The sequence below is a fragment of the Peromyscus leucopus genome, chromosome 16_21 (genome assembly GCF_004664715.2).
Source record: "Peromyscus leucopus breed LL Stock chromosome 16_21, UCI_PerLeu_2.1, whole genome shotgun sequence".
In the NCBI taxonomy this organism is placed as follows: domain Eukaryota; kingdom Metazoa; phylum Chordata; class Mammalia; order Rodentia; family Cricetidae; genus Peromyscus; species Peromyscus leucopus.
In genome coordinates, this window is record NC_051084.1 from 67,238,978 (window position 1) to 67,263,379 (window position 24,402).

At 47.0% G+C, this 24,402-nt stretch overlaps 2 protein-coding genes across 5 annotated transcripts in view; one reads left to right on the top strand and one right to left on the bottom strand.

Moving 5' to 3' along the window:
- Window positions 1-3,322, top strand: part of Pla2g7 (phospholipase A2 group VII) — a 46,292-nt gene extending 42,970 nt beyond the window's left edge. The window contains exons 11-12 of the mRNA XM_028890701.2: window positions 2,271-2,419; window positions 2,835-3,322. Of these exons, the coding sequence (XP_028746534.1) occupies window positions 2,271-2,419; window positions 2,835-2,971 (286 nt within the window). The 3' untranslated portion in view covers window positions 2,972-3,322. The remainder of the gene's footprint in view (window positions 1-2,270; window positions 2,420-2,834) is intronic.
- A 3,270-nt stretch (window positions 3,323-6,592) lies between these two features.
- On the bottom strand, window positions 6,593-24,039 carry Tdrd6 (tudor domain containing 6). Of its 4 annotated transcripts, none has more exons than XM_037199858.1 (5): window positions 17,799-24,039; window positions 14,663-14,790; window positions 12,924-12,992; window positions 8,745-8,808; window positions 6,593-7,122 (listed from the first exon to the last, which is right to left on the bottom strand). In XM_037199858.1, the coding sequence occupies exons 1-5, from the start codon at window positions 23,869-23,871 to the stop codon at window positions 7,079-7,081; spliced, it is 6,378 nt and encodes a 2,125-aa protein (XP_037055753.1). In that variant the 5' UTR covers window positions 23,872-24,039; the 3' UTR covers window positions 6,593-7,078. The 4 variants fall into 4 exon arrangements, with proteins under 4 accessions (XP_037055753.1, XP_037055751.1, XP_037055754.1 ...); XM_037199856.1 differs by having other exon boundaries at window positions 12,903-12,992; XM_037199859.1 differs by lacking the exon at window positions 6,593-7,122 and adding an exon at window positions 8,251-8,449.
- Between the last annotated feature and the right edge of the window lie 363 nt (window positions 24,040-24,402).

The window sequence follows — 24,402 nt, forward strand, 5'->3', positions numbered from 1 at the left end:
GGTCCTATCTTTGTTTTACTTGCTCCTGCCCCTCCCACATAAGGGAAACTGTCGGGCATTATCCCCAACCCGGTGAAAGAATGGGAGGAGTCATTCCCAACAGGAAATGGCGGTTGGGAGAAGTGGCGCCATATATATAGATCTCAATTCTACACATTGGTCCTGTAGAATTGAGAGTTAGACAGATGGTGAGGGACATTTGGATGTTCCCATCTCTAATTCCTAAACAGAAATCTTACAGAGCACTCAACCCTCGGGCGAAGCCTCCATCTGCCCGTGCGACAGATCTCATTACAGATGGCTGTGAGCCACCATGTGGTTGCTGGGAATTGAACTCAGGACCTCTGGAAGAGCAGCCAGTGCTCTTAACCACTGAGCCATCTCTCCAGCCCATAAAAAAAAATTTTTAAAAAAAATCTCGTGGTCTTCTGCTCACTCTGACACTTGTAGTCTAGCTGCCCAAGGCCTCACCAATGCACTGAAGAAAAGCCTGCCCCTGCCTCAGACCAGCCCCCCCCCCCACCTCTTTGGGTCTCTACCCTTCTCTCTGCATCTTCTTGATTGTTACTGAAGGCTCTCAATCCTCCATCTTCGGCTGACACAACCTCCCCTCCCGGGAGATGTCCCCGTGTTGTGGATAATGCATTTCTTTCTCTGCTCCAACTGTGTCTCAGCCTTCTCCACACTCTGCTCTCTGCTCTCTCATGATGCCATCTGTACTTGCTCTCTATGACTCTGACTCTCATTTTGCCTAGAATGTAGGGAGGAGGTGGAGGGGGTCTGATGACTCTTGGTTGAACATAGCATAATAGAAGAACGAAGATTGGCTTCTAAGGACAGCCTCATGAGGAGGGAGAGTTTCCCTCAGTGGTGCTGGTCCAATACTGTGTTTTAACCTTGGCATTGGAGCTTGCGAACAAGACAAATGTAGGTAGAGATGCAAATTCTCCAAATTGGGAAAGTACAAAATTTCCCCAGCGTTGTAGTTGAAGCCACTGGAGTCGATGGGATCGAAGAGGGAAGCGCTTTTCGGAGAAGAGACTCTCCAGGAATGCCTACGGTACATGGGAGGAGAGTAGAGAGCCAGGGAGCAACATGGGGTGGCCAGGTCAGAAAGGAGGGCACAAGTGTGCAGGAAACAGAGAAAAGTGCAACAGACACAGGAAGCATCTGATATCCCAGAGGCAGAACATGAGAACACAAACCCTCGGAATGGCTGACCTGGCCAATGGCAAGCTGCTACTAATACATTAGAGAGCTGAGTCAGTGCCCTGTATAAGCTGCTTACAATGAAATCCAGGGGCTGTTCTTTTTAAAATCTCTCCTCTACGCTGCTCTGACTAGCATTAAATATTATGTATGTTAAGGGACGGGGTAGGTGGTAGACTCTTTAACACATACTACATTCCACCTTCTCAGAAGTAGTCTGGTTAATGGAAGGTTGCAATTTATTTCCCCTAAAAATAAGATACAAATCACGCCCGTTAGTTTTTGTCAACTTTATACAAACTGGAGTCACCTGGGAAGAGGGAGTCTCAATTAAGATATCACCTCCATCAGATGGTCCTGTAGGCTTGGCTTTGGGGGCATTTTCTGGATTAAGGATTGATGTGGGAGGGCCCAGCCCCACCTAGGAGGATGCCACACCTACCTGCCTGGGTCCTGGTGCCCTAAGAAAGCAGGTTGAGCAAGCTGTGGGAGCAAACCAGTAAACAGCACGCCTTTCCGGTCTCAGCTTCAGTTCCTGCCTCTAGGTTCCTGCCTTGTTCTTGCCTCGACTTCCCTCAGTGAAGGACTGTATGCAATCTGAAAGTCAGCTAAACCCAAGTGGCTTTTGGTTGTGGTGTCTATCATAGCAGGGAGTGTAAACTAGGGCACAGTTTATTTTTCCTACCAGGAAGAGGCATTGTATTTTATCATCCTTACACGAATGTCTTTTGACCCTCAAATACATCAAAAATCATCAGATTCCACATTTTTTTTTTTTTTTGGTTTTTCGAGACAGGGTTTCTCTGTGTAGCTTTGCACCTTTCCTGGAGCTCACTTGGTAGCCCAGGCTGGCCTCGAACTCACAGAGATCCGCCTGGCTCTGCCTCCCGAGTGCTGGGATTAAAGGCGTGCGCCACCAACGCCCGGCCAGATTCCACATTTTATTTCCTTGTTTTGCAGAGGATTGTCTAGCTGGGCCAGAATCATTTCTGGACTTTTGTAAAACAGAAAAAAAAATTTTTTTTCAAGCGCCAGGAGTTATAGATACCTTTCTCTTTTAGGGGCTCAGTGCACCAGAATTTTGCCGACTTTACTTTTGTGACTGGCAAAATAATTGGAAACAAGCTGACGTTGAAAGGAGAGATCGATTCCGGTGTAGCCATCGACCTCACCAACAAAGCGTCTTTAGCTTTCCTCCAGAAACATCTAGGTAAGAAACAGCCTTCCTCTGTGACTCAAGCTGCTTGCTTCTCAGGACAAAACCATTTTCTATTCACTCAGTCTTAGTCTTCCTGCAGCTGTTCCCATTTGGTTTTTAGTAGGCAGAGCAGTACATTAATGTAAAAAGAAACATTTCAAAAGTGACTTATGTTGCCTTGAATTCTTTAATATGTGTATATGTGTATATATGTATCATGTCAGGGATGCTGATGTCAGCTTGCTTATCTCTAAGCCTCTCAGGAGGTTATGCTTTTGCTAATGCAACTTGGCAACCTGAGACAGAATACCATTCTGTTAACACGGTGATTGCTGTGTAATTTGTGACTCTATGGTGCCACCTAGCGGCACCCAACTGTTTAATATTCTTGACAGCGTTTATTATTATTTTTTAAATATATATATAGGACTTCATAAAGACTTCAATCAGTGGGACTCTCTGGTGGAAGGACATGACAAGAATCTGATCCCTGGGCCACCCTCTGATGTAGTCACCCAGTCCCCGGCTCTGCAGCGCTCTCCAGGATCACACACCCAGAATTAGAAGAGCTGGTTACAGTCTTCTTTTGAAATTGAGTGACAATGAGAGAGAGCGAGAGAGAGAATGGAAGAGATAGACTAATGTACCTATCCAAATAACCATTTTTAAGTGTACGTGTGTTATAGAATGGATGCCTAGACTAAGATTTTTTCCCATGTAAAGAACATAGAGTAGAGCACATGAAAATCATTACTAGTCTAAAGCATAATTTTACAAAGCTGGTCCTTTGTGTTAAAAGAAAATCTGCTTCCATATTATACTTACAGAAAAGTCTATTGATGGGAACGATGGCAGTGAAAATGTTGTAAATGCCCTAAGATTCCCAAACTTAAAATAAAAACAGATTATCCTGCCTTTGGTTTTCTGTTCTGAGCAGCAGGGTTGAGTTTGAGTCTGAGTCATGAGAGAGTCTGTGTGGAATCTGGTAGCATTTCTCTGACTTTTGGCTGGGCTAAGAAACTTACATGAATCTGATCATAAAGCCATTGTCCTGGTGCAGGATTGGTCATGTTGTCCGATCTCAGCTGACTATGAAACATGACGTGGGCGGGGTTTTTAGAGTACCTGGGACATGGGAAGGTTGGTGCTTTAGGTTTTTAGTACTTTAATCTCTGATGTGTTCTGTTGACTAAACAGAGATGCTGTGGGTGTTAGCTGTGTGAGGCAGGCCAAGGATCCCCCGCTGACAACAGCAGCTAGTTACCCAAAGGCTGTGAAGGACACAAGGAAATTTTCAAAATTCCCAGCCAACTTGGGATGTTTTCAATTTATATGACATAATAGTTAGGATTAACAGCTAAGTGGAAGTTTACACAAGGATCTGATTACAGTTTGTGTGGACTATGCCTGTGCACATGAGAGGCTGCATGTGTTTGTGTGTGCGTTGCATGCACGTGCACATGTCATGCACACATGTGGAGGATAGAAGACATTTGGGCATCAGGCCCTGCCTTCCACCTTGCTAGTCAGTTTCTCCTTGCTGTTCTCTGTCCCACATACCAGGCTAACTGGCCCCCCAACTGTCAGGGACCCTCCCTTCGGTCTCTGCCACTTATCCCATCAAGGAGCACCAGGATTACAGACGAGTCCTGCTGGCCCTGACTTGACCTAGCCTCTAGGGTTTCAAATTCAGGTGCTAACCCTTGCTCAGCAAATGCCTCAGTCACTGATTCATCCCCCCAAGCCCTTCAGAGGTATACACACAAGTCTGCACCTGAGAATGGTAGAAAATGAGTCAGTTTCCTGGAGGCTACAGGAATTGAGGCTGTCCAGTAGTTAAGGACATATCCTGTTTTAGGCATCCGGTTGCTTCTACAGTTTTTTCAGTGTGTGGCTTGGCTCAGCCTGTGTGAACAAGGGTTGTCAGTTTTAATCTGCAAGCCTGGCTATGGCTTGATCCCTCTCTTGCCCAGTTAGTAGATAACCATGCTCTGATTTGCCATCGTTCAGGGCTTTGTGGTTCACGGTCACTGAAACTGAGAAATTGGACATCGCCTCCCTGGTAACCATTCAGTCTTTAAATAGATAAAATTCCTTAACACAAAATGGAAGGCTTTTGTATTCTGGCCATAATGACGCATCTTCTTCTCCTCTTGATAATTTATAACATTTCTCTATGTCAGCCAAACTATCTATTACATTTATCCCAAGAAAAAGCCATGTTTTTCTTCAATTATTTTGTAAGAACTCTGTGTGTGTGTGTGCACACACACACGCACGCATGTGTATGCACGCACACTCACGTGTATGCACGCACACTCATCTGCAACCAGTGCAGGTGCTGGTTGAGCCAGAAGAGGACATTGCGTTTCATGGAACTGGAGATACAGGCGGTTGTCAGCTGCCTCCCGTGGGTGCTGAGAACCGTACTCTGGTCCTCTGCAAGCACTGTGTGCACTCTAACTGCTGAGCCATCTCTCTGCCCTCTTCCACATTCTGTAGTGTGACTTCCTCTCCGTTCCCACTTACTGCAACCATACCCACATGTTGATGCTTTGCTGTGTGTGCCTGGCTAGCCTGGGACTCTCCGTGTAGACCAGGCTTGCTTTGAACTCTCGGTTCTACCTTCCTTTGCCTCCGAAGTGCTGAGGGTGAAGGCATGTGCCACCATGCCCAGTCTTTTTTTTTTTTTTTTTTTTTTTTGGTTTTTCGAGACAGGGTTTCGCTGTGTAGCTTTGAACCTTTCCTGGAACTCACTTGGTAGCCCAGGCTGGCCTCGAACTCACAGAGATCCGCCTGGCTCTGCCTCCTGAGTGCTGGGATTAAAGGCGTGCGCTGCCACCACCGCCCGGGCTCCCAGTCTTGAAGGTGCTTAATTCTCACTGTTCCCCTGGGACAGCAGGGGCTGATAATATTTCTATACATACACTTTCAACCTGTTCACACTGGGCATACCTTTTTTATTTTAGAAGTGGTTAAGTGTTGTGGCTGAAAGGATTTTTTTATTCAAGAATACTTTTTTTAAACTTTTTTTAAAAGTTTGTGGTTTATGCAGATGCTTAAAAGAGGAAAATGATGGAAAAACATCCAATGAGCTACAATTTAAAAAATAACTAGCACATTGGGCATTTCTCACAGGAAAGGAGAAAAGTGCTTTACACATTTCAAGCACCTTTCATGTTCTATGTGACTTTTTAAAAATCTAATCTTTAAAAAGTTTTTAAAAGATTTACTTTTATGTGCATGAGTGTTAGCCTGCCCATATGTCCCTGCACCATGTGCATGCAGTGCCAACAGAGGCCAGAAGAGGGCACTGGATCCCCTGGCCTGGAGTTACAGACCCATGGGCAGCCTTGTGGATATTGGGAGCCAAACCAGAGCCCTCTGGAAGAGCAGCCAGTGCTCTTAATGGCTGAGCTGTCTGTCCAGATCCCTCTTCCCAATGTTAACCTTTCAAGAAGGTTTTATCACTATGGCATGGTTGAAGATCACAACTTGAGGACAGTACACTGCCTGCCCAGGTCACACACCACGTAAGTAGCACACAGCTCATAAATGTGGCTCTGGACACTTTCCAGAGCACAGCCCATGGAAACCATTCTTCAAAGTATGAGCTTTGTAATCAGATGGATATAATTTTAATCAGGTCCTTTAAAGTTTTCAACTGACCACAGGCAAATTAATCAACTTTTCTTCAGTCTTTTTTTCCCTCTATGACACCTAGACAATATTAATATACACCCCAGAGTTCATAATGAAAATGGGAAACTGCCTTTAAAGGACCAGCTCAGGGGTCAATGAGAGGTTTCAGCTGGGAAAGGGGCTGCCACCACCATCCCTCTTGATGACCGGGGTTTCATCCACAGGACCCACACGGGGTAAGTAGAGCTCTCGCAAAGGCATCTTCTGGTCTGTGCGTGTGCCTGTGCAGCTGGGTAACTCACAGGTAAAGGCTGATTTTTCTTTTTTTTTTGACAAGGTCTCATTATGCAGCCCTGGCTGGTCTGGAACTTAATATGTAGACCAGGTTGTCCTCAATTTGGCAAGAGAGAGGGTTACCCCTGTCTCTTGAGTGCTGGGGTTAAAGGTGTGTGCCACCACAACCAGGTCAGAGCCAAGTTTCGACAGCACCAGGCTTACCCACGCCTCAGAGGAGAGACGGAAGATCAACGACACTACCACAGCTGCAGGATAACCTTTATTCAAACCGTGTGTTGCGTTTGTGTATTTCCAAGTTCGAACAGAACAGCAGCTACCTATGGAGTAGACCGGTGAGGCAAAGCTCCAAACTCAAAACAGCGGTTCAGAAAATCTTGCTAACAGCTGTGCCGCACTGTGGCACCCTGCCACACCCACTGTGAACCTAGGGGTTTCTATTTTAATATAAACAATATATTGAAAAGATACCCTTTTTATGAATATAGTAATGCGTTAGCAAATTGTTTAGCAAAATAAATTATCCTGGCTGAAAAGAAACACAAGAAGACTACAGGCCAAAAGACAAGCCCAGCCACCTCTAAACTGCAGTACACAGGCTGCTTTGTCAACCTGAGATCTGTTGTTTCAGTCACAGATCAGTGTCCTCCCTAACACAACTTCTAGTAGTCACAAGCTTTGAGTTTGGTCTGGGGACCACGTGGCTTGTGAAAGGCAGCATCTGACTGGCCGTGTCTATACGTGCAGAGTCGAATCGGCGTCACCTCCACATTCCTCCTCTGAAACACAAGAAAGGTCTGAGCTGAGAAAGCATGGAGATAACAGGGCAGGAAGGAAGGCGGGTGTCCTAAGAGGAACCCAGAATCATTCTTAAGAAATGAGTTTTCTTCTTTTTAATACTCCAGCTCTCTGTACCTAGTACCAACGATTTTTTAAGACATTATGAAACTGGCTAATTTCATATTTTTCTAGAATGAGGGTAACAAGGTGGTCAATCAGTTTGTGGATTAGCCTGGCTTTTTCTCACATTCTACTGCAGCCACAGGGTGCAGGTTTCATTCTGAATGTGCTGAGATTCTAAGAACCAGCATGTTGGCCTATTCTGTTTTCAGTTTATCGTGTGTGTGTGTGTGTGTGTGTGTGTGTGTGTGTGTGTGTGTGTGTGTGTGTGTGTGTGTTATGTACTCCCCCGCCTCCAATGGGGATATGTGGAAGTAGAGACAACTTGTCAAGTGTCAGTTCCTCCTTAGACCATGTACTGGTTAGGTGGTTGGTTTTAGGTTTTGTTTTTGTTTTTAACTTAACACAAGTTAGGCCATCCAGGCAGAAGGAACCCAACTGGGAAAAGGCCTCTATTAGACAGGTCTTCAGGCAAGCATGTGGAGCTTTTTCTTGAGTAATAATCCATGGGGAAGAACTCAGCCTACTGTGGGTGGTACCAGCCCTGGGTAGGTGGTCCTGGGAGGTAGAAGAAAAGCAGCTGAATAGGAACTAGAGAGCAAGCCAGTAAGCAGCATCCCTCCATAATTTCTGCCTCTGTTCCTGTCTGAGTTCTTGCCCTGAATTTCCTCAATGATGGACTGTGATTGCCCTGTCCCAAATAAATTACTCTCCTCCCAAGTTGCTTTTGGTCATAGTGTTTATCACAGCAATTGAAAGCCAACTGGAACGCATCATGTGGGATCCAGGGATAGAACCCAGGACAGCAAGGCTTGGCAGTGGGCCTACATACCTACCGAGCCATACAGCCACCCACCAGTGTACTGTTTATGAAAAAGAGATGTGAAGTTCTGGCAATACCCAACCAACTGCATCTTGTCATGAAGAGAAATGTCAAGAAAGAAATTTCAAAGGATTAACAGGCAGAAAACTTCAATGTGTAAGTAAACTAGTTCTGAGCAAGTACCTACTTTTTACATTATATTTATTGTTCTGTGTGATGATGGAGGACTACCAGGGACGTGCACATGTGTGTGTGAAGGGGAGAGGCCAGTTGGCAAATACAGGGTCTCCTTTCATCACGTGGGTCCCCAGGTTTGAACTCACGTCTTCAGGCACGGCAGTAAGTGCCTTAACCTGCTCACTGATCGATCCCTCTTGCTTGCCCTGAGAAAACAATTCCATGCCTTTTACAACATTAACTTGTCAAGTTTGGAAGTTAACTTCCAAGATTTCTTCAATTCACCAACAAATTCCCTCTGACATTTCAACAAATAAACCTCCTTGATCCTGATTAACCACATTTAAACATTTTCCCACCGCCACTACTGCCGCCACCTGGTTCTGCTGACATCCACTGAAGATGACAGACCCTTTCGTTTGAGAGATTAAAGTAATTCTGTCTTTAGGACTTGGAGATTCTGGTGACAAAGAACATGGTGGTTTTAAACACCCAGGTTACCTTTGAGAGTGGTGTCATCCGATGACACGAAGGGAAGGTCCTTTCCCACGGTTTGGAACCCAGCCTAGCAAACGGAACCTTGGAGTTATTATCATCGTTAACGTTGTAAACACAGTAGTTTAGAATCAGAACCTCGCCACGGAGGAGGACAAATGGGCAAATGCACCCCTGATGAGTTATCATGGTTTGCTTTCAGTGCCAGGGATTGGGATCAAAAACACGTCTTCTGTTTGCCAAGCTCTCCCTCCCTGGCACATCTCTGCCAGAGCATTCCACACAGGCAGGGGAGTACCCTTTCCTGGATGTATGCTCTCCCAACCCTGGCAGCTTCGTCCGATGAAGGGAGGAGAGGGCGTGTGTACAAAACGGGTGTGCTAGTGTGCACTTGTAGTCCCAGCCCTTGGGGGAGACGGAGGATCAGAAGTTCAAGGTCATCCGCCATTACTTAGGGAGTGCAGGGCAGCCTGGGAAGGTACAGTATATCTGGCCTCTACAGGGAACATCATACCGTACCCCCTGCTTCCAAACTCGGGGATCATTGTAGAAGAGGGGGCAGAAAGTGTAAGAGTCCAAGGCAGTGCACGATCACACGTGTGTTCTGAACACAGCGGGGCAGCTGCGCTCAGAACCTGAAGCCCGCATGCACAAGCCCTATGCAGACCTGAGTTAGACCAAACCCAGCACGGAGATGGGTGCTGGACCTTAAAGCCCACCCCAAGTCAGGGGGACAGTGACAAGTGGGAGAAGAGGAGAAAGTTTTCTCGGGAGCCTAGCCTCTGCCAAGTCAACTATGCCCCAGGGAAAACCACACACCCAGGAACACCTGGGCAGCACAAATCAGCCTTGAGGGGATAAAACAAAACGGATTCAAAGTTGGGTGGGCGGGGAAGGGGAGTGGATTTGGGAAGAGCTGGGGAAAGGGGGGTGACTGTGATCAAACCACATTGCATGAAACTCTCAGGGGACTGAAAAAAAGAAAAAATACAAGCCAGGCTTTGAAAAAAAAAAAGGTGGGGGGGCGCGGAAATGGGCCATCACTCTTCAAATAGCTGCTCTTCATGGTGAGACTATTAATGTTACTAATGACTATGGTCTCTTCAATAGTTAATAGCATTGTGTGCAAGTAAGACATTTTGTGATAAAATTAATCATTCAGATAAAAATTCTTTTATAAAAATCAGAAAGACACCTAGAGACTAACGGCTGTGTGTATCTTAAAGTCATGCACAGCTGAGTGACTCAGGATACTCATTTGTAAGTGGCTATTATCTGAGCTCATTCACATTACAGAGAGGACCATGTAAGTCCCATTAGTAACCAAATCAAACAATGTTGACACTTTTCTCCTAAGTAGTTTCTCAGTATCTGCTAATTGGCCTAGTTAATGCCACCAGCAATTGTATCTATGAATGTCCCATTTAGGTTCTTTGTTTGTTTCATTTGCTTTTTCGAGACAGGGTTTCTCTGTGTAGCTCTGGCTGTCCTGGAACTCACTCTGTAAACAAGGCTGGCCTCAAACTCACAGAGATCCATCTGCCTCTGCCTCCCGAGTGCTGGGATCAAAGGTGTGCACCACCACTGCCTAGCTGAATGTCCCATTTAGGTATTCCTAAATAAGTTCTCCCACCCTGCTTTGCTTGCTACAGGGCATTTTATCCAAGTAGAATTCTACATATCTATATTTGAGTATGGACTCTTCGAAATTCATAGTTGGATCCAACCAGAAGGGGAAAGAAATGGAGGAAAGTTGTGGCAGGCTGTTGTGGTTCCACAAGAGGGGTAAAGAGTGAAATTCAGTGCTTTCACAGTCACGGCTTATGGCTTTCCCCTGGTAGCCAGTATGGAGTGAGCTCCCTAACTTCTCTCCTCTCCTGATCACAACTGACACTTTCAGACACAACGAAAATAAAGCGAATGCAAATGTCAAGAGTAAAAGGTTGAACCAACAATGAGAAAAACTGGGACCCACAGCAGGTGGGAGTTTCCTGCCTCCACCTAGACTGCCTCTGCACTGAGGGTAGGCTTGTGTGAAGATATGTCACTGTGATTGGTTTAATAAAAAGCTGTACAGCCAACAGCCAGGCAGGATTTCCAGGCACAGGATGCTAGGAAGAAGAAGAAGAAGAAGAAGAAGGAGGAGGAGGAGGAGGAGGAGGAGGAGGAGGAGGAGGAGGAGGAGGAGGAGGAGGAGGAGAAGGAGAAGGAGAAGGAGAAGGAGAAGGAGAAGGAGAAGGAGAAGGAGAAGGAGAAGGAGAAGAAGAAGAAGAAGAAGAAGAAGGGAGCTATGAGGAAACGTGGAGGAAGCATGACATGTAGGAGAAGAGGTAACAAGCCAAGAGCAATGTGTCAGCACGGAAATTAACAGAAATAGGTTAATTTAAGTTACAAGGGCTAGTTAGAAACAAGCCTATGCTATCTGCCCAGCTTTCATAAGTAAGCAGTCTGTGTAGTGCTTTGGGAGCTGGTTAGCGGGACAGAGAAAGACTCACTACAGACCCGAGTTCGATCAATAACATTCCTATGAAAAGCTGGGTGTGGAGGAGCATGCTTGTAATTTCCTTGTAGACAGGGGCAGAGAGAGGCAGCCACCTGAAGCTTGCTGTCTGGTCAGCAGAGCCAAACTGAAGAGCCCCAGTTCCCAAGGAGGGACCCTGTCTCAAAACAAACACACACCACCAGGGTGGGTGGCTCCTGGGGAACACGAGGCTGACCTCCTCCGTCCTCCGAGTGCCTGTACATACACATGCATGTATGCCCTCCACATCCAACAGGTGACTCGGCAGAGAGGAAGCTCAGTCTTAACCCCAACACCAAGAACGAGCCAAGGCCAAGAACCGCCCTGAGCTGTGCTCGGCAGAAGTCGCCCAGGAGTCTCTCACACCTGTCTACCAGGTGTCTCGGCTGAAGTGCCGAGTAGACCTGAGCAATAAGGCACAGGCTTTGAACCCTGAACTGACATGGGAACCGTCAGCCACTGACAGATGGAATTTACAACAGGAACCTCTGTCAATCACTGAAACGAAAACCTCAGCCTTCTCCAGGGGTATTTACAGGACCTGGGTCTTATAAGATTCAAAATGCTCAGGACACAACCCAGAATGACTCGACTCACAAACCAGTAGAGAAACCTGAACCATTTCTCCAGGGAAAAGACAATCGACAGATGCCAAGTGATGACCAGGCACTGGAGCTGTCAGAAGTAAGGAGTTCAAATCCAACCATCCAAACACCACCAACTTCAACACCCAGGGATACATCCTGATGGCTGTGGAGATTGCTCACCATTACAGTCCTCTACAGACTTGAGTGCCCTGGGCTGCAGCATCACTTGTGTTTGCAGAACCAAAGCACCAGCCTGCTTGGCTCTGTGGAGGGTTGACTGTAAGGGGCTACTACTATTTTGTTTTTAAATTTTTAAAAATATTTCTTTTGCTTATGTGTGTCTGTGTGGGTGTGTGCAGGATGAGTACAGGTGTCCTTGGGGGCCAGAAGAGGGCATCAGATCCCCTGGAGCTGGAGTTGCATGCAGTTATGAGCTGCCAAATGTGGGTGCTGGGAACCCAACTCAGGTCCTCTGCAAGAGCAGCAAGTGATCTTCAACTCTGAGCGATCTCCAGCAACTTCATTTTAAATTTTGTCCTATGTCTTGAATTTTTTTGCATCAAAAAAAATATACCATACAAGTATCAACACCAAATACTTTTTCTTTCTTTCTTCTTTTTTTTTTTTTTTTTTTTTTTTTTTTTTTTTTTTTTTTTTTTTTTTTTGGTTTTTGAAACAGGGTTTCTCTGTATAGTCCTGGCTGTCCTGGAACTCACTCTGTAGACCAGGCCAGCCTCAAACTCAGAGATCCTCCTGCCTCTGTCTCTGCCTCCCTAGGGCTGGGATTAAAGGCGTGCGCCAGCACCGTCTGACTCACTTTTTCATTCTTTAACTTCAAAGTGAAAAAGCAAGGAGTAAGCCATGAATGACTAGTTTGCTCAAAGTGATGCTTGGCCTCCAATCCCAGAAACATTTTGATACTCATGTTTTCAACTGTTGTTGATACAGTTTTTTCCCCCTTCATTTTTCTTAACACAAGGGCCTTGAAAAGTTCTTGTCCAACTATCTTGAAAAAACGAACAATGCTTTCATTAGTTAATGCTTACATAGTCGTACCTCAGAGGGGTTCTTATCTACCTTGGGGATACCATTCCAGACATTCTCGGGGCTTACTGTCTCCTCTACACCATTTGAAAGGTTCAAAACCTACAAGAAGAAAAAGAACACTTAGTAAAAAACAAAACCCAAACCAAAAAAAAACAGGCAAGCTCCACACACTGTAGGCGATAGATATGTCCCAGGAATCCTTACAATAAAGCAGTAAAAAACAATTACACCAGGGGCTGGGGACACAGCTCTGTTGGTAAAGTGCTTGTCTTGTATGTACAACTCTAGGCTCAACCCCCCAGGTGTGGTGACGCATGCCTGTCATCCCAGCATGTGGGAGGTGGAGACGAGAGGCTCAGCCATTCAAGGAAACCTTTTGCTACATACAGAGTTTCAGACCAGTTTGGGCTACATGAGGCATTGTCTCAAAAGAAAAAAAATGGTTATATTAATTTTTCCCTATACTTTAAACTCAGTAGTACAAACATGTTGATATGTATGTTAACAGATAAAAAAATAATTAAAATTTAGACCTCAAGTGTTCCAAATTTAATAGAAAAACCCTACAATCAGGTAAGCACAATGGAATGTAGTCTGTACAGTGCTGCCCCCCAAGTTTGCTTCTACATGTGCAAGCATTCAGGTAGATGACAGGCACACCGCTCTTTCTTGGGGGTAGCGTTTGAAGCTATAGAGACATCTACACAATAATATCAGAGAGTTTCTCAGAAGAGGAAATGGCTAATAGAAATCATTAAAGAGAATTTGGAATTAATTATGTGGTAAGCGAGGTGTGGGGGTGCACACCTTTAATCCCAGCACTTGGGAGGCAGAGGCAGGCAGATCCTTGAGTTTGAAGCCAGCCAGTGCTATACAGAGAAACCCCATCTCAAAAAACAAAGTAAACAAAACCAAACAAAAAAACCAAGTGGTGGATGGGATGGAATGAAGGGAAAATGGGGCTGCTTTATTACATACACCAAAGCAAAAGCCTGTGTGTGTGTGTGTGTGTGTGTGTGTGTGTGTGTATTTGTGTATGCAAAGTTATTTTGATGTCTATTATATATAGTACAAGATATTAAGAAGCAATGCCTAAGGCTGGAGAGTACAGAGACACTCTGCAGAGTGTTGCCTGCATAATGTTAATGAAATTCATGTACATTCTACACAGTGGTTCTTCCATTTTAAAATTTGTTGATTTATTTTTGCCTGTGTGTGTATGCTTCTCTGTATGTGCACCACATACAAGCAGGACCAACTCAGGCCACAAGAGGGCGCCTGCTCCATCGGTGGTTGTGAGCTGCCTGATGGAGTGCTGGGAACCCAGCTGGGTTCCTCTACAAGAGCATAAACACTCTTAACCACTGAGCCATCTCTCCAGCCCCAGCTATCCAGTCGTAACGGTGTAAAAATGTACATTCTTGAATCCCACCTCCAGAAATTCAGACTTGGTAAGTCAGGGCAAGGCCCAGGAATATCGAATTTAAAGAACAGGCCAGCGATTCTAGAATATCTGGTCTTCCAGACTGCAGAAAACAAAACAAAATAATACCACAATAAACTCTTAAGTCCCTACCAGTGTTTACGTTAAAAAGTGTGGTAGACTTTGATTCTCACAAGCTTCATCAAGTTGCCAGGAGAACTGAGTAGGGACTAATAAACAGGGACAAACAAATAGCTCCCTGGACTCTTTGGCAGTCTGGTGACATTAGTAAAGCTCTTACATACAGCAAGCACCCCTTGAAACAAAGTCCTTCCCTCTCGCTTACCCTTGTTCCTTCTTCGGTTACTTCCAGAATCTCACACTTAGACCACGTGTTCCTTAGGCTTGACCACACAACACATTTCGATCCAACAGAGAAGCCTTTCAGAGTGTAGGTGTTCTGGAGCTGGACTGCTAAATTGAATACAGGAAGACTCAGTGTGCATAGCCTAGCACCTTAGTGTGAGACACGCAGGAGAAGCTCTTTCCTAGTCTAAGTCTAAGTTTCCTGTCCTTGTATGTCCTTAATCAGTAACATGCAAGTCATATAGTAGTATAGTTTCTATGTAATCTTTTTCCTCAATTATATTATGTATAAAATATATATTTCATACATATGTATATATGTATGTATATGGGGTTCTGAATCCATATAATCCTAACCACATCACACACATAATAAAACCAAAAACCACCATTAAATATGACCTCTAATGCTTAAAATTACTACTAAAAGCTGGTGCTGTCACTACCAGTGAAAGTGTTGTAGTTTCATAGTCTATACCCTACCATACACACACATATGGAAATTAAAGTCTTGGATACGCACGTGAAAAAAAATACAAGGTATTTTTCTTTTTGAGTCTGGGCTATTTAGCTTAACATAATATTCTCCAGTTCCATCCAGTTTCCTGCAAATGTCATGCTTTCACTTTTCTCTGTGGCTAAATACAATCCCATTGAGTCTATTTACCACATGTCTACTGCTGGACATCCAGGTTGACTCATTCATAGCTATTTGTGAATAATGCAGCAATAAACATGGATAAGCAGGTCTGCTGGCTAGTTTTATGTCAACACAAGCTAGAGTAATTTGCTAAGAGGGACTCCCAGCTGAGAAAACGCCTCCATAAGATCTGCCTGTGGGCAAACCTGTGTCTATTTCCTTGACTGGTGATGTGAGAGGGCCCAGCCCATTGCGGGTGATGCCACCCCTGGGCTGGTGAGCAAGCCATGGGGAGCAAGCCAGTAAGCAGCACTCCTCTGTAGCCTCTGGATCAGCTCCTGGCTGGAGGTTCCGGCCATGACTTCCCTGGATGATGGATGACAAGCTATAAAACAAAGTAAACACTTTTCCTCTCCGAGTTGCTTTTGGTCGTGGTGTTTTATCATGAAACTCTAACCAAGACAGCAAGACTGTGTGGGAGGACTTAGGAGCCCCTTGGGTATATGCCCGAGGATGGCTGTAACTTAGGACAATTCTATTTTTAACTTTTCGAGAAATCCTCATATCAATTTCTACAGTGGCTATGCCGGTTTACACCCCCACTAGCAATGTATAGAGTCTCCCCATTCATCTCAGCCAACATTGGCTGTCATGTGTTTCCTGATGACAGCCATCTTTCTGGAATAAGGAATTTCAAAGTACTTTCAATTGCATTTTCCCTGATGGCCAAGAATGTGAAATGTGTTAAAAAATGTTTTGTGTCTCTTGAGAATTGTCTACTCAGTCAATTGGCCAAGCTGTTGATTAGAAAATTTTGTGGGTATTTTTTAATGCTTAATTTTTAAAGATCTTTGTCTACTTCTAAAGTTAGCTATCTATATGAAATATATCTGGCAAAGATTCTCACCCATTCTGAACATATCTTAAAAGATTAGATTTTCATTTATATTTGGATCTGTGTGTGCATATGTGCACACGCGTGGTTACCCAGAGGCCAGAAGAGGGAGGGTATTGGATCTCTTAGACCTGGAGTTACAGGTGGTTGGGAGATGTTTGCTGTGGGTGTTGGGAATCGAGCTTGGGTCTTCTGCGAGGGCACTGTGCATTACTAACTGATGAACAGGCTTTCAGGGCTTAGAGCACAGGCTTCCATTCTGTGTGGCATTATAGTATGCATCTGGTTTTTAAGTTGTTTGCAGCAAATGTACACAGGAACTAAACCATGGCCAGAGGAGAGAGCGCCATGGTGTTAGCACTGAACAGTTCTTAGTAGAAAGAATCTGTGATTTTTCATTCTCCTTGTACTGTTACTTTCTCCATTTTTGTATCATGGTTCAAATTCAACAACACAAATATAGACATTTGAAAAGCCCCAAATTGATCACAAAAAGTGAAGAGAGGTAACCATTTAATACGACTTTAATTTTTTTTTTTTTTTTATTTTCTTGGGGCTAGAGAGATGGTTCAGAAGTGAAGAATGTGTACTGGTTTTCCAGAAGGTTGCTTTTATTATTTAAACTAATAATAATCATGGGACTTTTGTTGCTTTCTTAAAATCTTTTTTAAGAAGCAAAGAAAATAGCAAGTAACAAGGTCAATATTTATTGAGTGCACTCCGAGGTTTCTCTAACCACTGACTTTTTTGATTAACAGAAGCTCCCTACATCTAATTTTTGTTTAAAGATTTCTAAATGAATGGCAAAATCGATATATTACACAATTAAGTTCAGGAGAAAAGCAACAGGCAAAGTAATCTCCACTATAAATTTATTTACAGGCATCCTTGACTAAGGGAAGGCCATGTTTTTAAAACTTAACAAGACATTTACTGTCTTGACTTTAACATACAATTCCTTACAGTTTACATGGGATTGTCCTTTTTAAGACACAGACTTTAGTCATTTTGCTTATTTTTTAAAGTATTTCGTTTATGTGCATGTGGAAGTGAGCAAAGGCAGGCGGATCCCCTGCAACTGGAGATTTGTATGGCATGAGCCACCAGGTGGCTGCTGGGAACCGAACCTGGGTCCTCTGCAAAAGCAGTACGTATTCTTAACTGCTCAACTTCCAGCCCCTTGGTCATTTTATTTTTAAACATAAAATTAATATTCTGTCATTCCATTTAGCATTATCCCACACTGAGTTTACAACTGTGTTTCCATGCTTCAAAATGTCCTTCCTACTGGGGCACAATGGCATAGGCATGCCGTGCCAGCACCCAGGAGGTGAGCCAGAAGGGGCACGAATTCTAGGTTAGTCAGGGGTATAGACAGACTCTCTAAAATCAAAACAAAAATCAAATGCCCTTCATAAAATTCAAATCTGAATGCCTTCCTTACATTAACCTTTCATAAAAACTGTACCTCACACAATAGCTATCTCGACCCCCCCCCTTAAAAACAAACAAACAAACAAACAAAAACAACCAAAAAATCAAAAAACAAGAACCACGGAAAGACTTCAAGTTTCAACATACCTGGTACAGCGCTCTCACACTTCCTTCCGTCTCTGGCTTCCTCCTCAGAGAACAAAGGTGCCAACGAGGCAGCGTCATCTCTGTTCTCAAAGCGTGGAAACTCCTCTTCAGATAGGTTCGTGTCATCACGCGTGGGGGAATCTCCGCTCTTCCCGTGGTGGAGGAGCGGCGACATGCTGTGGCCATCATCAGAGGAGCCCTTGCAGCTCGGCTTTCTCCCCTCCTCCTCCTCCTCGTCCTCCTCATCCTCCTCGGCACCCCCGGCCTCGGGACTGTTGGGACTGTCGGTGGCCGACAAAGGACTCAGACTGTCCTCCAGAGACAGCTGGGGCGTGGGGAGTTCGAGGTCCAGCGGCTTCTCGGCCTCGCAGTCCAGGGGAAGCTCCACCATAAAGGGCTCCAGGGCCCGGGCCTCACTGCCCGGGGACAGGGGAGCCAGGGGAGGCCCCAGTCCCAGCTCCTCTTTCTCTTCCTCCCCAACAGGGGAGTGCTGCAACTCAATGGATTCCAGTTCCAAGAATTCTTTGCATTCGTCATCGTCATCGGGGGAGAGTGGAATCTCTAGTGAATTCAGTTCCAGTAACTCTTTCGGCTCACTAGCGTGGGACATTATTGGGTTAAGCCCTGCAATGGGGTAGTTATCCTCAAACTTGGCTCTGTCCACAATATGGTAATCCATGGTACCTTCCAGCCTCTCGGGACCCATTTTACCTTTGCGGGAGTTCTCCAGAGCTTCAAAAATGTTCCGGGTGCTAGGTTCGTAGAGTTTGCTTGGCTTGGTTACAATGTTTAAATCCTTTTCAAGTCTCTCCGAGAGCTCGCCTGCCCGGGCTTCCACATACAAGGGCTTCTCTTGTGCCATTTTATGACTTGGTTTCTTGAGGCCCGGGTCGGGACTGGCGGGCCCGAGGCCTCCCTTCCTCTCCGGGCCCTGCTTCTCATAGTGCAGGTCACTCTTGGGAGCACCCATCTTAGCATATTTCCTCATCTTCTCACTGAGGCTCTCGCCTTTGCTTCTCAGCTCCACAACTGCTAAGGGAATGTCACAAAAGTCCCTTCTGATGTCCAATACTGTTATTTCCAATACGCCTTCTGTAACTATCTTATAAAAGTAATCCTTTCCCTCTTGGGGGCACGCGCCGCCAGAGACAGGGAACCCAGAAAGGCAGCATGGGAACGCTTGCATGGGGACCGACAGGAGTTCGGGTGGGATGCTCCGAAGCGCTTTGGGGTCCACACCGTCCTCCACGTTCCCGAAGTCCACAAGCCGGACCGACACGAGGTGATCTTCACTTATCTTGATGATGAGGGCTCTGTAATAATGTCCATCTTTTCGGTACTTCATGATACACAGATCTCCGATTTGGGGACACTGCATACAGCTTCCGGGTTCTGCGAGCTGCTTTGCCACACTGTGAAACTCAGTTTCCAAATACTGCAGCTTCTCAGAATTGGCAAACTGACACCAAAAGTATTGAGGTCCGTCTATCACGGTGGCATAGGCTCTTATCAACTTCATTTTGGGATTGTACCAGTTCAGAAACACGGAAGTGTCAATGTTGGGTTTGTGGGTAGACTTTGAACAGTCCCCTTTGGTGATGTGGGTGGTAAGCCCCATTTGGGACTTTTCACTGAATGGAAACCTGCTAATCAGCTCTTCAGCGATGACTCCATGCTCATCCGAGAGAATCACTTCCCAGATGCCTTGGAATTTAACAAATTCACATCTTATCCGAGCCTCATCCGTCCTTTGGGAAAAGTAGCCCACCATTTCCTTACAGCTTACTACATCAGGTACCCCAAACCCCCTTAAGGAGCAATGGAGGCACAGTGCTGGTAACATAGCCTCGGCAGGGCCAAGCTTACCTGTTCTGCTGGTGTGGACCACAGACATGTTGCCATAATCTATAAACTGCACCGAGAGAAGGTCATTGGGCTGTTGTTCCAGGACCGCTGCTCGGTACCATAAGTTATCTTCCGGGAAAATGGCACAGATCACATCGCCACTTTGCCAAGGTGGACCTGTGTGGCACTGGGGTCTTGTTCTGACATCATTTAATCTCTCTGAAAGATGATTGATCTCAGCTTCATCTTCTATCAGCTGGATGTAAAAATCGGAAAGGTCATTAATATGCGAGACATAGATGGAGGTCTTAAAGCCAGGGGCTATTGTCTTTTGTGGGAATTCACAGAACTTGGGAGGAGGCACATCTTTGCTGCCAGGTTCCCCCATTCTTCTGTCAGGAAGGGTGGGGTCGAGTTTGGAGGCACTCACAGGTGAGTTGGCAAACAGATCTTCTTTTTTTTCTCTTGCTGATGGAAACCCTCCATCATTCTTGTTTCCCACAGAGTCCTGATGTGTGCCTCGGTTAGCCTTCCTCGAGCCCTGTAAATATTTGAGCTCCTTACGTGCTGGGCTGATCTTGGGTCTGCACGATTCCCCCATCATCTCTTCACTGTGTGATTTGCTCTCTCCCAAACTACTCAAATACTCTGTACATGAAAACTTCACGTTCTCATTCTTATCTTCAAGGGTTTCGGTCATGCAGAGGATTATTTCCTTCTCCTTGTCTTTTTTTCTTGCACTGCTTTTGTAACCAAGGAGCCCTAGCTTCTCATTAATACTAGCATTAATTTGGATACCTTCATCATAGAGCTCTATAATCAGTCTCCCATCTGGGTCTTTTGCTACGACTAAAGCCTTCAATGACTTATCTAACACAGTCTCCTGAAACCATGCTGGAACTTCTTCTGGCATATGATGAGGAATGTCAGATAATGAACATTTAACAGCTTGCATGGGTAAAAGTAAAACATCGTAGGCGTCTCGAGGGATCGGGAGCAGATGATCACTTGCTATGTAAGTGTTCCCAAAGTCAACAAAGAAGACTTTATACGGCTCTTTTTCTATTATTATTCCCCTATACCAGTTTCCATCAGTATATTTGGCAAGGCACAGCGTCCCAGGGATCAAGGTGGATGCTTTTAAGTTCAGCAAGGCTTTAATTAGCTGCATAATGTTGTATGACAATTGTTCTAAAGTATTGGTATTTCTTGCTAGCTGGCAATAAAATGTCCAAGGGTCCTCCACATGTGTTACGTACACCAACTCTTCACTTCCGATTTTTAGGTCATGTGTAGAATAGTAGTAAGAATGTAGCTCAACAGAGGGTTCCAAAGGCTTCTGGAGCTTTACAGGCCTCGCCAGTCTCTTCTCTACCAAAAAATGGCAGGCACTCTGAAAGGGCGTTAGCAAGTCCACAACACTGAACCACTCTTCGTCATGCCTGGATGCCAACGCAAAGATGGTGCATTTTAATTCTAAGTTATTCTGCCAGGCGTTATCTATAAACCCGCTAAAGGCCTGTACCGCCTTGTCATCCCAAACAAAGGGATTGTCACCCGTGGGCTGAATTAAATTATACAGACTGCACCGGAACGCCTGCACTCTAACCTTGAGAAACGCGTCACTAACCGAGAGTATGTTCTTCATAGATACCACGTCCTGGTCTCCATAGTCTACAAATACCACTCTGATGTGCTCCAAGGACTGGGCGCCGCTAATCAGGGCCCTGGACCACCTTCTGCTCGCTGGTCGCTTGGCCAGACAGGCGCGTGTGTCCCCTTCGTAGGGAGCCGGCTCACGTTTGCAGTAGTCTTCAATATCGCGCATCAGAGTTCTGAATTCCTGTGCGTCCCCCGTCAGCTGGCACCAGAAGGAGCCAGGGCTTTCGATGTGAGACACCTTGACTTCGATCGTACTGCCCACTTCCAGCCCTCCTTTACCGCTGCAGTCTGGCTTCCTTTCCAGGAAATTCAGCCTAGGGAGAGAAGAATCAGCTGCTCCCTTCTCTTTGTCCTGTCCAGCCTGTCCGGAGGGAACATTCAAAAGGCTTCCTGTGTCGGCCAAAGCTTCTGGGAGGGATACAGTTTTATCGTCTTTCTGTTCTCCTTCCACCTTCTTGGTAGAAGATATTTTGCTAGTGTCTGCAATAGAATGACTTGACACATGCCCCGGGGAGTGGGCACTGAGTCTCACGCTTTCTTTTGTTTCAAATTCCTGGTACTTGGCATATCCAGCTTGAGCGATGACTTTGCTGATGTTTTCCTCCCCTGTTCTGGACTCATCAAGAATCTCTATGACGTATTGATGATCCTGCTTATCAAGAATGTGGACCACTAATTCTTTGTGGAGCACTGTCTTTTTAAAAAATGAAATTGCTTCCTGGCTCCAAGCTTTCCCCAAAGGCCAGATGTCAGCCAGAGAGCACTTCAGAGCCAATATCGGTAGCTGCCTAAACTGAGGCAGCAACATCCTGACATCACCCCAGTCCACGTTCTCGGAACTGCCCCGATCTACCAGGAACACATCCACGCTCTTGCCGTCTAAGCGGGTGACCATGGCCCGGTAGTAGCCATTCTCTTTCCATTTGACACAGCAGACGTCCTCGGGTTCAGGTTTCAGAACAACACCGTCCAGCTTACTAGCAGAAGAGTAGAAGCCGCACATTCTCTTCAGCAGCTTGCTGAAGGTGTTCTTGTGCTTCCTGAGGCGAATCCAGAACTCAGAAGGGCTCTTAACAAACTCCACCTGGGCATCATAGAAGGCGTTCATCTTCAACCTGATGGATCTTAAGGTTGGGAGGGAAACTTCCTCCTCCATCTCCTCAGCCGGGGACTGAGACTGAAATGTCAGTTCCATGTCGGCGTCGTCCTCCTCTTCCTCCTCTATGCCCTGGCTCTGAAGAAATCGGTCAGCCAAGCAACAGGACTGTACTCCGAACACGCTGTTGAGATTAATTCCATCTTCCCCATACAGGGTCACATAATACATGTGCTCAAAAGAACAGTAAAATTCAATCTTTGCATTCAACGCTTGGCCCAGGATCAGAGCTTTCAAATCGCCTACTTGTGACCGAGACCAGCCTCTCCCACAGTCCCAGAGTCCATACAGAGCACAAGGGTAGGTCACCACGGGCATTCGAAAATACTCAGGCAGCAAGTAGCGAAGGCTGCTGCAGCTCACTAACTCTTTTCTTCCGTAATCGACGTGAAGCACCTGGGCACAGCGCTGAGGCCTGAAAGTCTCAAGCAAGAGAGCCCGGTACCACTGTCCATCTAAGCCACAGGAGGCACAGGGGGACCCCGGCTTGTCTGGGCTCTCCTCCCTCTCCTCCCAGGTGGCACTATCATCCTCTATCTCCGTGGACGTCTGATAGACCTGGGCCATGCTCTCAGAGAGGCGGTGGATCTCCTGCGAGAGGCTCCGCAGCTGGCAGTGAATGCGGTGGGGATGGCACACTTGGGTTACGACCACAGGCTCCGTCACTCCCAGCTGCAAATGGGGATAGAAGTAATCCAAGCCAGGATGCTCTTGTTTGGGGGCGGCTCGCGGGAGAACCGGAGCTCCGGAGCAGCCCAGCCCAGTCGCAGTCAGGTAACGTTTGAGCAGGGAACAGAAGAGACTGTCGGGCACCTGCCTGGCCAGGCCCAGTTCCTCCATCTGCTGAGACACCATGGGCACCTCCAGCAGCACCAGGCGATGGAGGAGCAGCACGTCCAGGACCCGTCCGTGCACCTCCTTACCCTGCAGGTTGCTAAGGAAGTCCACAGCGCTAGGGGACCAGTGCTGGGGTTCGCCGCCGCCGGTGCCACCGCCGCCCGCGGGCACCAGGCCGGCCAGCACACAGCCCAGCACCTCAGAGGGCAGGTGGAAGAACTCGCTGCGCCCCGGGGCCAGGGAGCCCGCGCCCGCCGTGATGGTGCGGCCCTCATCCAGCAGGAAGACGCGGCTGTCCTGCGCCTGGCGGCTGACCACGCGGCAGCGGTGCCACATGAGCCCCACCTGCACCAGGCACAGCTCTCCCGGCGAGGCCGAGGCCCCACCCAGGGCCCACGGGCCGCGCGTGGCTGCGGCCTCCTGGATCTCCCGGCTCAGCCGCACGTACTCTTCCCGCCGCTGGCCCACCAGTCCCCACAGCTGCACCGGGATCACCTCGGGATGCACGTCCACGAAGGACACCCGCAGGGCCAGGGAGGCCCCCGGAGTGGGCAGCCCCGGAGTCGAACTCATGTCTACGGTTGGCGCCGAGCTGCCCCGCGCGTCCAGGGACAGTCCCACTGAGCCAGGACCAGGCTACCGACGACGCAAAGGGGAAGATGCCCGGAGAGGAGGGGACCCTTCGGCCAGGCACCCGACGCAGGGCCTCGGGGACTCGCGACTGGTAGCAGCCAGCGGCCGGCCAACCGCCCACCGCGCCTCGCAGGCTCGGGCAGCGCGTGGCTGCCCGCCTTCCCGGCGCGGGGGACCTCAACGCGGCCTGGAGGGTGGCCTCCAGGCACAGGGGGCAGCCAGGGTCCGCCAGCAAGCCCGGGGGAGGCAGGGCTAGGGTGCAGCCTCCTTCCTCCCAAGACGCTTTGGCTCTGGGATGCCGGGTGGGAAGGGCTGGTAGAGATCCACTAGGAGGGCAGGGCCGGGAGGCCACTCCCTTTCCGGTTCCCCAGCCCTGGATGGAGCGCTGCGCGCCAAGCATGGTGCGAGCCATTGAAGTTCCCGAAGAGACACCGGGAAGGAAAAAAATGGAGGCACCAACGGTGCCGTCCT